Source organism: Lissotriton helveticus, chromosome 11, assembly GCF_964261635.1.
Source record: "Lissotriton helveticus chromosome 11, aLisHel1.1, whole genome shotgun sequence".
Classification (NCBI taxonomy): Eukaryota; Metazoa; Chordata; class Amphibia; order Caudata; family Salamandridae; genus Lissotriton; species Lissotriton helveticus.
Window position 1 is genome coordinate 601,806,114 of NC_136072.1, and position 15,367 is coordinate 601,821,480.

General features: G+C 46.9%; 1 protein-coding gene across 2 annotated transcripts in view; it reads right to left on the reverse strand.

Annotated features, from left to right (window-relative positions):
• XRN1 (5'-3' exoribonuclease 1) overlaps positions 1-15,367 on the reverse strand; it is a 1,049,234-nt gene that overhangs the window by 542,655 nt on the left and 491,212 nt on the right. Inside the window, exons 27-28 of one of the 2 annotated variants that reach the window (XM_078666417.1) lie at positions 7,828-7,963; positions 6,283-6,339 (exon numbers count right to left, since the gene is read on the reverse strand). In XM_078666417.1, coding sequence (XP_078522543.1) covers positions 6,283-6,339; positions 7,828-7,963 — 193 coding nt within the window. Of the gene's footprint in view, positions 1-6,282; positions 6,340-7,812; positions 7,964-15,367 lie in introns of both variants that reach the window. The other variant, XM_078666416.1, reaches the window with a different exon arrangement.

Genomic DNA, 15,367 nt, shown 5'->3' on the forward strand with positions numbered 1-15,367 from the left:
CTGGTCTTCGAGTTTTTTCCTTAAGAAATTCGGTTATTTTTTCCTTTTTCTCCTCCAAAACTTCTGGAGCTTCACGCGACGATCCAGATCCAACGGCGGAAAAAATCATCTGAAGATGGCGCCCAAGGGTGGGAGCTTCCGCAGGAAGAGTGCTGACGTCACGGAAGGTACACCAAATGGTGGGACGTCGACGCCCACCTGGGCGGCAAAAAAAAAAAAAAAAAAAAAAAGGATAAGAGAGAAAAGACTACGATTCCGGACCCAACCACCAGATTGCGGAATAATGCACAGCATAGTGAATCCAGAAAGATTCACGCTGCAAAACCCTAGATATCGGTTCGCAGAACGGGGAAGATGGGTGGGGCGGTAAGGAATCTAACACTACTGTTTCTTACAGATATATCGTTACCGAAGGTAAGTAACTTGTGCATCTGAAAGAAACAAGTTAGTGTTTTATTTTTAATTATTTATAAAGTTTTATATAGCGCAAACTTGATCCCGAAGGATATCAGAGCGCTTTACAATTTGAGGCAAAGGCAAAAAATAAGATTCCTTACCTTAGAATAGATACCCCAGCAATACCAACCACAGTGGTGGGTCTGCGAACCAAGATCACACCAGAAAGTCTTGGAGAACGGGACGGCCGAAAAAGCCATCTCTCCGGACTTGGCTGTCCAGGCAGTAGTGCTTAGCAAACGTGTGCAGCGAGGCCCATGTAGCTGCCTGACAGATGTCCTGCAAGGGGACTCCACAACCCAGGGCAGTAGTAGTCGCCGTTACCCGAGTGGAATGGGCGCGCAGCCCCACAGGGGGCTCCTTTTTCACCAAGGAATAACAGACCTTGATGCACAAAACGACCCACCGAGAGATGGTTCGCTTGTGCACCACCCGTCCCTTCTTAGCGCCCACGTAACCAAGAATGAGCTGGTCGTCCACCCGGAACTGGCGTGTGCGGTCTAGATAAAATGAGAACACACGTTTTGGGTCAAGATGGTGGAGCCTCTCTTTCAAGGGATGCGGAGGAGGAAAGAAGGTGGGCATGGCGATGGACTGCCCGATATGAAAGGCTGTAAACACCTTGGGCAGGAAAGAAGGACGAGTCCTCAGAACAACTTTGTCCAGATGGACAGAGAGGAAAGGAGGCTTAGAAATCAGAGCCTGGAGCTCACTCACTCTCCTGGCAGAGGTGATGGCAACCAGGAATGCAGTTTTAAGAGTCAGAAGACGAAGAGGACAGTTATTAAGTGGCTCAAAGAGAGCGCACATCAGATAAGTCAGTACAATGTTCAAATCACACTGAGGCATGACGAAGGGAACAGGAGGGAACATGTGTGTGATGCCTTTCAAAAATCTATTTACAACAAGGGACTTAAAAAGAGAAGGCTGATCAGGAAGCCTTAAGAAGGCGGAAATTACCGAGAGATAGCCTTTGATAGTGTCCAGAGCAGTGCCCTGCTGGGCAAGAGAAAGAAGGAAGAGGAGAACCTCTGAAAGGGGGGCAGAAAGTGGATCGACAGCCTTTGTTGTGCACCATGCCACAAATTTGTTCCACCTGCTGGCGTATACCGTTTTTGTGGAGGGACGCCTGGCTGCCAGAATCACATCACAGACTTCAGAAGGCAAGTCAAATGGCCTCAACTGTCGCCGCTCAATCTCCACGCATGTAGGTGAAGAATGGACAGGTTCGGGTGGAGGACCGTCCCCTGCTGCTGCGACAGAAGGTCCTCCTAAAAAGGCAGAAAAATTCAGGGGATCGACTGACATGCTGAGTACACTCTGGATATCAGTATCTTCGTGCCCAGTCCAGAGCCACAAGGATGACTTGGGCCTGGTCTCGCCTGATCTTCTTCAGCACTCTGGGCAGAAGTGGTATAGGCGGAAAGGCGTACAACAGACAGCAGCTCCACTCGCGACGAAAAGCGTCTCCGAGCGAGTGCCGCCTTGGAAATTCCAACACGCAGGACTGATGACATTGCGCGTTCTCTTCAGTGGCGGCGAATAGATCTAACCAAGGCTCTCCCCACTGCTGAAAGAGACCTTGCGCCACATCCGAGTTCAGACGCCATTCGTGATCCATTATGCACTGGCGGCTGAGTTTGTCCGCCGTGGCGTTCAGGGAACCTGTCAGGTGTTGAACCATCAGGGTGACGCCCTGGTGTTCCAGCCATGTCCAGAGGCGCAGAGCCTCCTGACAAAAGGTCCACGACCCCACCCGCCCTGTTTGTTGCAGTACCTCATGGAGGTGGTGTTGTCCGTGAACACCTGCGCTACACTTCCCCAGACAGAGGGTAGGAATGCTTTCAGTGCAAGCCGTATCGCCCGCAGCTCCAGATGGTTGATATGGAGCCGGGACTCCGCCGGAGACGAGAGGCCTCTGAGCTCCACCTCTCACATGTGGCCCCCCCATCCCAGGAGGGACGCATCCGTCACAACTACCTGCTCCGGTTGGGGTAGGGAGAGGGATCTGCCGCTGACCCAATCGCGGTCCGTGAGCCACCACTGCAACTGTCTTTCAGTGCCCTCCGAGATCAGGACGTGGTCGGTCAGGTTGCCCTGATGATGTGCCCACTGAAACTTCAGGTCCCACTGCAGAGCCCACATCTGCCACCTAGCGTGATGCACCAGCAGGATGCAGGAAGCCATCAGCCCCAGGAACCGCAGATGCAACCTGACCGAGACTCGAGAAAGGCTGAAAGATCGGAATCAGAGCCTGATTATCCCGAACCCGCTGCTCGGGAGCATAAACCCGAAATGTCCAGAACCGCTCCGATGATGAGGAGCTTCTGAGAGGGGCACAGGTGAGACTTTGGCACATTGATGGAGAACCCCAGCGAGTGCAGGAGATCAGCCGTAGTCTGGATGTGGGAGACGACTGTCTGGGGCGAGCCCGCCTTCAACAACCAGTCGTCGGGATAGGGGAAGACTGAAACCCCTGATCTGCGCAGATGAGCTGCGACCACCGCCATCATTTTCGTGAACGCCCGAGGGGCACTGGTGAGGCCGAAGTTGAGCACGGTAAACTGAAAGTGCTTGTGGCCTACCGTGAACCACAGGTAGCGCCGGTAGGACGGGGATGTGGAAATATGCGTCCTGCAAGTTCATCGCTACCATCCAGTCTTTAGGGTCTAGGGCAGCCACGACCTGAGCTAAAATCAGCATCTTGAACGTCTCCTTCCAGAGGAAGCCATTGGCGTTACGGAGGTCCAAGATAGGGCGTAGGACTCCTTTGCCCTTCTTGGGTACCAGAAAGTAGTGGGAGTAGCAACCACGTGCTACTTATGGCCCAGGAACGCGCTCGACGGCCCCCTTGGCCAAGAGGGCCGTAACTTCCTAATGCAGAAGTTGCAAGTGATCCCCCAACATGCGGTGGTACTGCAGTGGCATGGCTGGTCGCCTCGAAGGGTAGCCCCTTTGGACGATTTGCAGCACCCACCTGTCCGAAGTGATGGTGCGCCAGTGGAGGAGGTGATGGCGGACCCTGCCCGCAGTGGCGTTGAATGGGCCTGAAAGCTCGGACTAGGAAGGCTTTGAGGCAGACGTTGCAGGAGTGGATGTGGACTGACCCTGCCTCTGTCCCCCTGCACCGCCGCAGCGGTTACCAAGTACGCGACCGCGTTGAGGTTGGTTCTGCAGCCTGTGGCTGGACGAGCGTGCGGGGACGCCACTTCCTTGGCCACGAAAGGGGGGAAAAGCAGAAGTCTGCTGGCGCTGGCTCGACAGGCCCAAGGACTTGGCCTTGTAAATGTAAATGTATATGTCTTGTAAAGCGCACTGCTGCCCTGAGGCATCGTGGCGCTGTAGACCGCTGGGGAACCCGTCCTGGCTATCCCTGTGAGATGGTCCCTACTGGGTATCGTCAAGGTGAAACCAGGCATCCCTGGTGAATGTGGGGGGCCGTTGTAGAGATGAAGCAAGCTAATGCCCAGAGTTGCCGAGTGTGATCCCTGGTTAGAGTAGGCACCGAGCCGAGAATTATCGAGTCCGCTGACCCTGGTCCACGTCCCTGCCGCGTCGGGAATTGAACCCTGGTCCCGGGCCGTTCTCTGCTTCCGGGTCTGCCGCCTCTAACCAGTGAGCCACACCACTCCTTAGCCCTGGAGTCCTTGAAACGCTCAAGCGCACTGTCTGCTTTGTCGCCAGAGAGGCGACGGCCATCAAAGGGCATGTCCATGAGCGTGGACTGGACATCCCCCGAAATACTGGCGGACCTCAGCCAGGCGTGGCAACGGGTCGCCACCGCCGTCGAAATCGCTCTAACTAGCGAGTCCGTGGTATCAAGTCCACATCTGATGGAATAACGTGCTGCATCCCGCCCCTCAGCAAGTGCTTGGGCGAGCCGTGTTTGGGCCTCCTCCGGACACTGGGGCAGCACGTCCGCAACTGTGTCCCACAAAGAGTGGGTATAACGGCCCAAAAGGCAAGCGGTGTTGATTGACCGCAACCCCAAACTCAATCAGGAGAACAGGTTCTTTCTGAACTGATCAAACCTTTAGGATTCCCGATCTGGAGGAGCAGTCGGGAACGCAGTCTGGGATGTAAAGGCCTGGATCACCAGGCTCTCAGGGGTGGGGGTGAACGGACAGAAAGCAGGGGTTGCCAGGAGCCGGGCGGTGGCGTCGGGCCACGTTCCGATCCACAGGGGGCACTGTGGAGGGCTTGGACCATGTGCCCATCAGAACATCCGTGAGGGCTTCATTAAACGGCAGCAGAGGCCCCGAAGAGCTTACTGGCGGCTGAAGCACCTCGGTGAGGAGATTAGTCCTCACGGCCGCAGCAGGGAGCTCAAGAGCCAAGGCCTTGGCTGCCCTGCGCAACACCACACCATATGTAGCACCCTCCTCCTTAGCCACGGAGGGAGGAGAGATGAATCCAGTGTCAGGAAAGGTATCCAGACCACGGGCCTCCCCCAGCTCATCTGCCCAGTCCTGAATTAACTAGCACTGTTGTGCCAGAGGGTCCTCAGACCCCTCCCAGTCCTTCCCTTCATCCGTGTCCTCATAAACAGGCAAAAATGACAGAGCCGGGTCATAGGACAATGGGTTACCAACCGACACCGGAGACGTGCAGAGCGGCGTCGTTCCGATGCCGGACCCAAACCAGGGGTGGCGTCGTCCGAAGACGGCGCCGGGAGTAAAACCAATGGGGTCGGCAATGTGGTTTAGGTGTTGTTACTATTCACTTCACAATTTCATTAGAATCGAGCACTAAACACCACGTGGTTTTAACATCACCTACACTAAAAGGCAGCACGACTGTTAAGCGCATTAACTTTCTGATTCATTCACCTGAATGCACATGTCTCATTGAAGCAAACTACACACTGGCATGTTCACCATATACTGCAGCGCAGATTCACCACCTAACCTTGCATTGCGTTCCCATAACCATTTAATACACCTTCATTGATCGGTATCCACTTTCTTTACTTGTAGAGTTATCCCTGACGAAGGGCTGCCAGAAAGCCCGAAATGCATCGGGAATGATGAATATGTTTTGGCATCATTGATATCATGAGGATATATACGCTTTAGTTACAACCATGAAAATAATGAGTTGAAAAGAGAAAAGAAAAGCAAAAAAGAACTCAAAAGAACAATAAAATCTTTGAATCTACATTTGTTGTGAAAACTATCAAATTCGTACAAGAGAATCAGACTTTTCAGTCTTTAAAGCGGTGCACGGAGGAGCCTTCCCCTCTGACAGGGGTAGCTTTATATTAGTCCTTGCTATCATCCACGCTGTGAGGTTCAGACATCGATTCCTCTGGAGCACGCAAATGAACTAACCCTTTCAGGAGAACTAGTAGATCACCCAGCTGTGCAAGTCCCATTTACTATTTTTTGTCTACACAAAATAGAAATGACACAAGTTTAATCTCTTAAACGTTAATAGAAAAACTAATTATGGCCATGAAGCACAGCAAGCAACATAATCCTATGAGATCATAATGCAAGAGCAGGGTTTGGAATAATTAAAACTGCATACAATGCCCACTTTTGTTGAAAGCAACTATTTAACATAAGAAGGGTATTATTACTCTTACTGGAACAATGCAATTAATATACAGATGTTACAAACATGCTAAAGCTGGGTATGAAGGGACTCACTCCCTGATGAACAAACACAAAATCATGCACAAAAGGAACCAAACTTTTGTGAACTTAATTTTGTTGTTTTCTCAAAAGAATATGTACTGCGCCACATTTTGTAATACAGGCACATTTCTTAAAATATTTGTGTTTTGACTAATAAATTAAAAAAGGTCACACTGATCACACTTACCCTGAAAAGTAAATGCGGCTTCACAGTCACTCTTACTTTTTGTTTACTTTTTCGTTGCTATAGAGGAATAAATGAAAGCATATTAATTAATCAACAGGTATATATTACTTTTAAGGGCTGTGTCACGAGGCTTATACTGTAAATATTTCTGACATCCCTTAAGTGTTGTCGATTGTGGAATGGACCTTCTTGAGAACACTCAGAATAAGAGGATTTAGGTGAGATTTCCAGCTCAGGAACTTAAGAACTGCTCCACCCTTAAACAGCCTTTAATTAAACAAAATGTCAGTCAGGTATCAACAGTAAAATAAATTGGCTTCACCAGTAAATTACATATAATGCGAAAGGTTATCAGCCATGTTGTAATAAATAGGTCCACAGTTCTCATCAGAAGGAACTATAGGAACAAGACAAGGAATCCTGACTGTTTTTATCCACTATTTCAAAAGAACAAAGGTCCTAAGCTTAGAACAATTTCTAGAAAAATAAGATAACATAAAGACAAAAATAAATCACAATACTAGAAATGTATGTCAGTTATGTAGACATACATTTCTAGTATTGTGATTTATTTTTGTATGATCTACTAAAGGGAATACTGCAAATCTAAATCCTAAAGCAGTACCACTGTTTTGCTCAACTCTTCCTTTGCCTGATGTAAACTATTCTTTTTCCTGCACCCCTTTTTCACAACCTTTCTCTATCTTGATGAGTACGGCACAGGCTTGTGTCTTACTTCAAACACTATTATGTTTGATATGATATTGTAATACCTGAATTGACTCCCTGTCAAACATTCCTAAAATAAATTCTTTGCCCGGCTGGGTAGAAGAAGAATTGTACATATTGTCCGATTGTGGTCTTTATGTTATCTTATTTTTCTAGAAATTGTTCTAAGCTTAGGACCTTTGTTCTTTTGAAATAGTTGATACCCATGGTCCAAAGCCATTAAGTGGGTCCCCCTTGTTAAATTTAAATGTTTTTATCCACTGGCATCTCGTGAAAACGCTCCTTTGAAACCTAACTGAACACACAGGGCTAAATAAGCTCACAAGAATTTTTTTTTTCATGGTGATATTTAAGTACTGAACAACATGTACAAAGTAGCAGTGTGTCTTTCAATTTCAAGAGGATTTTGACGCTAGTTCAGCTGCGTATTTGTATGGGAAAGAAACAATATGTATACCAAGAACCAGTGAAGGGGAAATGATTGGTTGTGTTATATAGTATTGGGAAACAGGTGCTCCCTGGCAGAGCTGATTTTGAGAAACATAATACTAAGCTGGCAGGTGGACATTCAGCTAGTAAGCTAGTGCCAGAATGTGTCTACACTATAGACCTATTGTCAAATGAGGGGACAGAAAAATGGCATTTTTAAAGAAAACATCAATGCAACCACTCTCCTTTCTGAGCCACTAGAATGTAATCATGCAATTGACACCAATCAAAATTCAAGGGGTTTAAAACACGTCAAGCAAACGCAGATGTTTTACAAATTAACATGATATTTCCATACACAAACTCACTCACACTGTAAATGTATACCTTGCACTTCTCAATTTCCTCTTCAATTTTCTCAACAATGGCAGCGTCAAGAATCTGCAAATCACAAGATGAACGCGAAAGATTGCTCACAGGGTGTCCCTTCAGCCAGGAGCTGATTTCTTGAACCTTCTCAGCACTGTTCACACGGAAACAAAAACAAAGTATTACACGACACCTGAACAGCTGAGGTCTTTTTATAAGCTGTTCCTTTGTTCCATCTGCCTAGAATAGTGTTCATATAGATCAAAATCTCACCAAAAAACTCTTAGCATCATAAGAACAACGCCCACGAAAGACCACCAGAAGGAAGCACTCTATCTTCATCAAATCATTAGGTGTAACATATAAATGTTATTTTGTAGACAATGAGAACACTGCTTGCACTTCCATTTCAAACCCGGTCATCAGGATATTAATCCACCATAAATAGGACTGGGTGCTAAGCATAATCAGCAAATAGTTTAATTGCTGAATACAAATTAGTCAGTTATTTTGGCCAGCAGGCCAGCTCACTATTCTTTACTCCTAAAATGGTCAGTTGCTCTTCATTATTGTGAGGAAGAGGAGTTAACAGGGAGGGATGAGAAGTGTAAGTTGAGGAAAAAAGGGTAGAGAATGTGGTAAGAAGAGTGAGTGAGGAGGAGTTGGGGATGATGAGTGACAAGTGATGGGTGAGAGATAAGCTGTGAGGAATGAGTGTTAAAGAGTGAGGGTAAGGGGTGAGGGATGACGAGTGAGGGATGACGATTGAGGGATGATGAATGAAGAGTGAGGGATGATGAAGGAAGAAGATTGAGGGATGATTGAGAAATAAGGGATGCTGGATTAGTAAAGAATGAGGACTGAATAATGAGAAGTGACTGATAGAGTGACAAATGGAAGATGAGAACTGATGAATGAAGTTTGAGGGATGAGGAATTATAATTAATAAAGGATGAGATGTGAGATATGAGGAGTGAACATGAGGAGGGAGGGGCAAAGAATGATGGACAAAAAGTGAGGGATAAGGAACAATGAATGAGAGTTGCGGCAGAGGCAGCTCCTCCTTAGGGGCAGAAGGGCATTGACACACTGTTTTATTCCGTAACCCGCATTGAAAATCTAGCAGTCTTAATTTAGAATTTTAATGTTTAGTGAATATAAAAACTCAAGTTTTGTAAGGCTTCATGCTGAAGCACAGCTGACTACTTATATTGTTAAATGCCTTCACAAAGAGAGGGGGTGTTGCCATGGAGAGCTGTGGCGATGTGTAAGTAAAGTAGGTGTGACACATTGACCGGTCTCTGGACTCGGCGAGCTTGACATGCGTACTTTAGGCTCTCTCTGTCCAAATCTACCCTGCCTTAAGGGCAGTGTTTGGACCATCTAACACAGCCCTACATGTCTTCACCTGGGCCCTGTTCTGCACTGTGAATCTAATTCTGGCACAGCTCTCATGCAATTTAACAAATATCATGAGAGCTATGTCAGAATTGGCTCTTTGGCTCAAAGGGCCCCCAAAGCTCGGGCATAGTGGAGTCAGACAGTGGTAAGAGTATACAACATGGCAATTATGGTGCCACTTTATTGTAAAGCACACGAATGGCAGTTTTTTTTATTATTCTTTGCTGTGCTTCCTTCCTTTAGGCAGTGTGCTTGAAGATATGGATTAGAGAGATCCATGCTGACAGAAGAGCTTTGTGTGTGCCGTTTGTCCACAACAACGTGTGCAGGCTTTGCTTGCCTTTCCTCTAAATGCTTATATAAAGTGACATACTGCAGATAATTAAGGCACCAAGGGCCGCTGTATCAAACAACTGTAAAGTGGTGTTATTTTTTTCAGATTGAAATTGCTAAAATGGATGCTATAAAGAGCAAAGCGAAAAACTAAATGTTTATAAGTGGCCTAAATTCAGGATTTTCTTTTTTTACCCAAGACGTTTAGAGCCATGAGAAAGATTAAAAAATATGCGCACAATGTTGAAGGAAACGAGACAAGATAAAGTGCTCATTGCAATTTAGAGGAAGGATAGTCTTTCTGCATTTCAATCTTCTGTCGTGTGTATTTCAAATCTTAAACACGTGCAATATTTTTCTGGTTACAACTTACATTAATCCATGTGTTTAAGATCTGAAACACACTGCTTTATATATTACACCAGCTTCTGGTGTATTACCGTGTGGCCAAACTGCTTCCACAAGGCTTGTAACACGATTGTATCATAATCATGCACACACAATCATTTCATTTGACAGTCCTTGCCACAAGCCATCATGGCCTGGGGTACAAAACTACAGTCCAACATCCCACATAAAAACTCATCTTGTAAACAAAACAAGCTCTTTTGAAATAATATTGGCACTGCCCTAGCAGAACCGTAAAATGAATATTTTTTTAGAACATTAAAAATGACCTTGCTACTCGAGTGTAAAGCCCCTCTGCATACACTTTCCTGCCTGATTAATGCCAAAGCTATGTCAATTTTAGGTTTCGCCTAGCTACTTAAGACATTCACAAAGCTTTCAAAAGTGTCTAGTTGTGAAATCCTATTGGCCTTTGCGTGTGGCTTTCAAAAAATGAAAGCATGCAATTGGCCAAAGGCGTGTATTTGTCCCACCTTTAACTAAATGTTCCCTCCCATAGCGTGTTGGTGTCGGGAGCAAGCAGTGGCGCACATTGTGGCATCTGAATTCTTCCCTTGGATCATGTTACTAATGGCAGCGCAGTCGCTATCATTTCGCGGCCGCGTTTAAAAATGAACTTTTAATCTTACTTCTTCATTGATCATAACACAAGCCTGGTTGTTGGGACGGTTGCGCATACACATAAGGTGGTGCGCCTTTAAAGGCCCTTTGCCTCATTTCTTTCTATTGGTCAGTATTGACCTGCAGGGAAAGTCACCCGTTTCAGCAGCTGGGAGCTTGAACACTCAAGAAAAATCCCCGACGCTGGCTCTAGAATGCCATCCATACAGATTGATGTAAGCGTGACCGGATGTTTTTGCGCATTAGAAATGCCAAGGCAGGGCTTAAAGTTATCGCAGGCTTCCAAGTGCAGCTCTTTGGAGAGACAGTCCATCCTGTGGGAACTAAAAATGTACATCTCCCCCGTGTTTGTTCCCCTCCGGTCCTTTGTACCTAATACGTTTCAGTGGACTCTGCTGCGCTGTCGTGCTCCCAACTTGAACTCGGCAGGTAGGTTCAAGGCGCAGAAACGAAGCAAACACATTGTACATGCCTTCGTAAAGTAAACATGCAAGGGAATTGCAGGAACAACAAATCCGGTGTCTGTGCCTTAAAAGTAACAATCCTGTATGAAGACCTCTCCTTTGGCACATTATTAAGCCCTCATAAGGAAAGAGAGAGGGGAGAGAAAGAAATGAAAACAAAGCAATTAAAATGATTGACAGGCACGGGGGTTTGTGTGAGACCTATTTGTAATTGTCAGGTTGACGTTGTTAGGGGAGGAGCATGAGCAGGAAAAGCAGCTCGATGAGTCTGTCTGTCAGTTGAGGTTGTCTGAAAGCCCTTGAATCTGTGTGTGTGTGCTATATTTCACCAAAAGTTACGAGAGAGGAGAGAAGTGGGTCCCTACCTTTTCCAGGAGTTTGTTTCAAGAAACAAACAGTGGACAGGTTCATCCCAGGACGAGAGACGCTTTCTTCTACACCCAGGCATGGCTTTTAATTTTTTATCATTACACTCCACGCCTGTTTATTTTTTTTCGTGTTGTTTTTTTGTCACGATCTAGCAAGGTGGACAGAACATAAGAAAACCATCAAGACCATGTAGAGCTGCGTGAAGCGTGTCGCGCGGGCGTCAGAAGACGTCGTAGGCTCGGATGGGGGCGAAGGGGAAGAAGAAGTGGCTGTGCCCAGCAGACTGTTTGATTTTCGACTGGGAGGCGGAGGATGAGTGACTGACATTAACCAACTGGTGTGTCCTTCCTGTTAGTGCCTGGAGACATTCACACCGAGGTGAAGGTTTTCGCTTCAGATTTCATCTGCATTATTCAAATGTGTTACAATCTCAGCTCATTTACTATATTCTTGGTTTTAGTCCTTTTTTAAAAAGGTATATATTTTCTAGCCAGAGAACCGAAAGAGCCCCTAACTTTTTTTTATTCAATGTGCGACAGGACACATCACACATTTCCAGCAGTCACTTCAGTAGACACTGCTTTATTTTTTTCTGTCCGGGAACACAGTTATTTTAGTTCCCTTTTTAGGTCTCGTCTGAGCCAGCGCGCATGCACTGCCCTGCGAGGCTTTAAGTAAGGGCTTTAAACACAAGAACACACGCTCGTGCGCCGTTTTTTTAATCTTCCGCTATTGGCCTTTGCATACATCTTTCTAAGAAAGACAGCACGCAATTGGCCCATGGCGGGTGCATGTCCCGCCTTCTTTCTCCCCTGGCCTACGGTGCTCTGGAGCAAGCATCAGCGCCATCTGTTTCCAGTTATCGCGCACGTGTCTCCCGTTCGCGTTAATTGGAAACAGATGGATCTCGTGCTGGCCCTGGTCTTTTCCTTTCAGCTCGATTAAGGCTGGGCTTGTTATGGGGCGACGAGGAAGTGTGAGATTAGACACATATTTCTATTGTGTTTTGAGGCTGGCAGCTCTGATTCGCCGAGAAGGGCCCTTTTATTATGCTGGTGGTGACCCTTCGATGTTGTCGGTTGATGTCCTGTGTTGTCTGTAGCAGGGGGTCTTCCACACTGTAATCTTATGGGTCTGCAGAGGAGACGTGTCCCAGAAGTTGATATAGAGTTCAGGGTGTCAGAGATGCTCCGGAATGGCCTGCGGTTAGTGCTCCTTTACATAATTTGCCTTATGATATGTCAGTTGAATAGATTGCACGATGGGCTGCGTTATCATTCTTTTTGTCATTAGGGGATATCAGTGCACAGTATGTGACTATTTGGGACCTGTAGAGTGGACTGCGTCAGTCTTCCAGTGACCTGTAGTTTGAGGAAGACATCTTTGTTGTCGGCAGGCCTGTCTGGTTGAGACAGAGTGGTTATTTAACTTGGATTGTGGGTAGCCTGTGTGTGTGTCATTAGTTGCCAGCAGTGTGCTACAGTGTTCTACATACCTCACTGCTCGTATGTCTGTCCATATGGTAGGAGAGCAGGTAATAGGCAAGTTTGTTGTCTAAAGGGGCAGCCTTTTTTTCTGAAGGGATGATAAATCTGGCTGGGGTCAGTCAGTTGCCATACTTTCATGTCCTGATTAACTTCCCATCTCTACCGGCCCTTCTGGGGCACTAACCTGTTTGGCAAATGCCAGATTTCCTAGAGGATGTGGACAAATGGCCAGAGCTGCCGACTTTGGAGGTGGGGGACAAGGTTCAGGTCTCGGCGTCGGCTGTACGTCCTGTGATTCTGGGCAAATAACGTAATTCTCCCAGTGCATACCAAAAATAAATTAGCCCTTTTGTAATGGATCGAGTTTCAGCTATATAAAACTAAATAAAACAGGCACATAACGTGGCAAGAAGCGGGTGCCTCATTCTCAGAGGACCACGTTGAAACATATCCATAGGGATTCTAAAATGTGGCTGAGCCCTTGCTTGGTAGTGTCAGGCTTTCATGTTTAGAAGACAGGATATTTTTTGCAATTCGTGGGAAAATAGAACCCGCTGTTTGATTGTAATTAGATGTACTTTTAGAAATATGCCTTACAATTGCTGCTCTCAAGTGTAGTTACTGTAAACCCAGGTCTCGCCTCACGCCCTAAGAAGAACAAGTTACTTACCTTTGGTAACGCTTTTTCTGGTAGATTCTGGCAGCAACATTCGGAAATTCTTTTGTAGCTTCGCGCGAACGTGGACGACGTCATAGAGGCACGGCATCGCACGCGACTCCGCTGACGTCACTGACACTACAATAGGCCCACGCCGGCGTGATGACGTCAGTTCCGCCCTTTTTTCCGTGCCTTCGAGGCACACGGACGGACCAATTACAGTAGAAATATACACAGTATACACAGTACACAAATGTCAAGGTAACACACACTGTGAAACCAATGCAATAAAACATTTGAAATAAACTCCTTGACAATAAAGCAAATATATTACAGTAACTTTGGTATAGAAGAGTGGACAACGGGGAGGCGGGTGGGTAAGTGAGGAATCCACAGGCAGATACTGTATCTACCAGAAAAAGAGTTACCGACGGTAAGTAACTTGTTCTTCTGATAGATACATCTGCCAGTGGATTCCTCACCTTGTGAATAGAGTCCCACAGCAGTCCCCACTCCCGGAGGAGGGTGTCCACTCATCTACACCAAAAAATCCTGGAGGACAGAGCGCGTAAAGTGACCTTCCCTCCTCACCTCGGCATCCAAGCAGTAATGCTTCGCGAAAGTGTGGAGGGAGGTCCAAGTCGCGACCCTACAAATATCCTCTACAGGTACACCCCTAGACAAAGCGGAAGTTGACGACTTAGCTCTTGTAGAGTGAGCTCTTATACCCTCTGGAGGTTCCTTACCTGCCAAAGAGTAGCAGATCTTTATACAGAGGATGATCCATCTTGAAAGAGTGCGCTTGTGCAACGCTCTTCCTTTCTTGCAGCCAGCAAATCCATCGAAGAGCTGGTCATCCACTCGACAGTCTTCAGTCCTATCGAGATAAAAGCTCACCGCCCTCTTAGGGTCCAGAAGGTGTAGTCTCTCCTCCTCCTTGGAAGGGTGAGGGGGAGGATAAAAGGTAGGAAGGGTAATAGATTGACCTAGATGGAAGGGAGTTACCACCTTAGGGAGAACAGCAGCCCTGGTCCTAAGAACCATTCGTTCAGCATGAATGGTCAAGAATGGGGGCTTGGAACTAAGAGCTTGAAGCTCACTTACCCTCCTTGCCGAGGTGATCGCAACGAGGAAGACCGTCTTAAAAGACAAAAGCCTCATGGGACACTTGTATAAGGGTTCGAAGGGAGACCCCATCAAGAAGGATAAAACAAGATTTAAATCCCATTGAGGCACAATAAAGGGAGTAGGAGGGAACTTATTTGTGAGGCCAATCAAAAACCTTAAAACCACTGGAGACTTGAAAAGAGACGGCTAATCCGGCAAACAGAGAAATGCCAACAATGCCGAAAGATAACCCTTGACTGTGGCAACAACAAATCCCTGCTGTGCCAAGGAAAGAGCAAATTGTAAAATATCGGACTAACGAGCCCTCAAAGGGTCAACAGACTTCTCCCCACACCAAGAGACAAATTTAGACCATCTGTATGAATAAATGGATTTAGTGGAGTCACGCCTAGCCGAAAGAATGACATCCACCACATCGTGTGGGAGAGAAAAGGAATTCAGGTTGCCCCGTTCAATCTCCAGGCATGAAGGTGTAATGTCTGGAGGTGGGGGTGTAGAACCTGCCCCTCCATCTGGGAGAGGAGATCTGCCTTGAACGGGAGACGGAGCGGCTGGCGAGAGGAGAGGTGGAGAAGATCCGTGTACCACACCCTTGCTGGCCAATCCGGGGTGACCAGAATAACTTGGGCCCGGTCTTGGCGAATCTTCCTCAGAACCCAAGGAATCAAAGGTATGGGAGGAAACGCGTA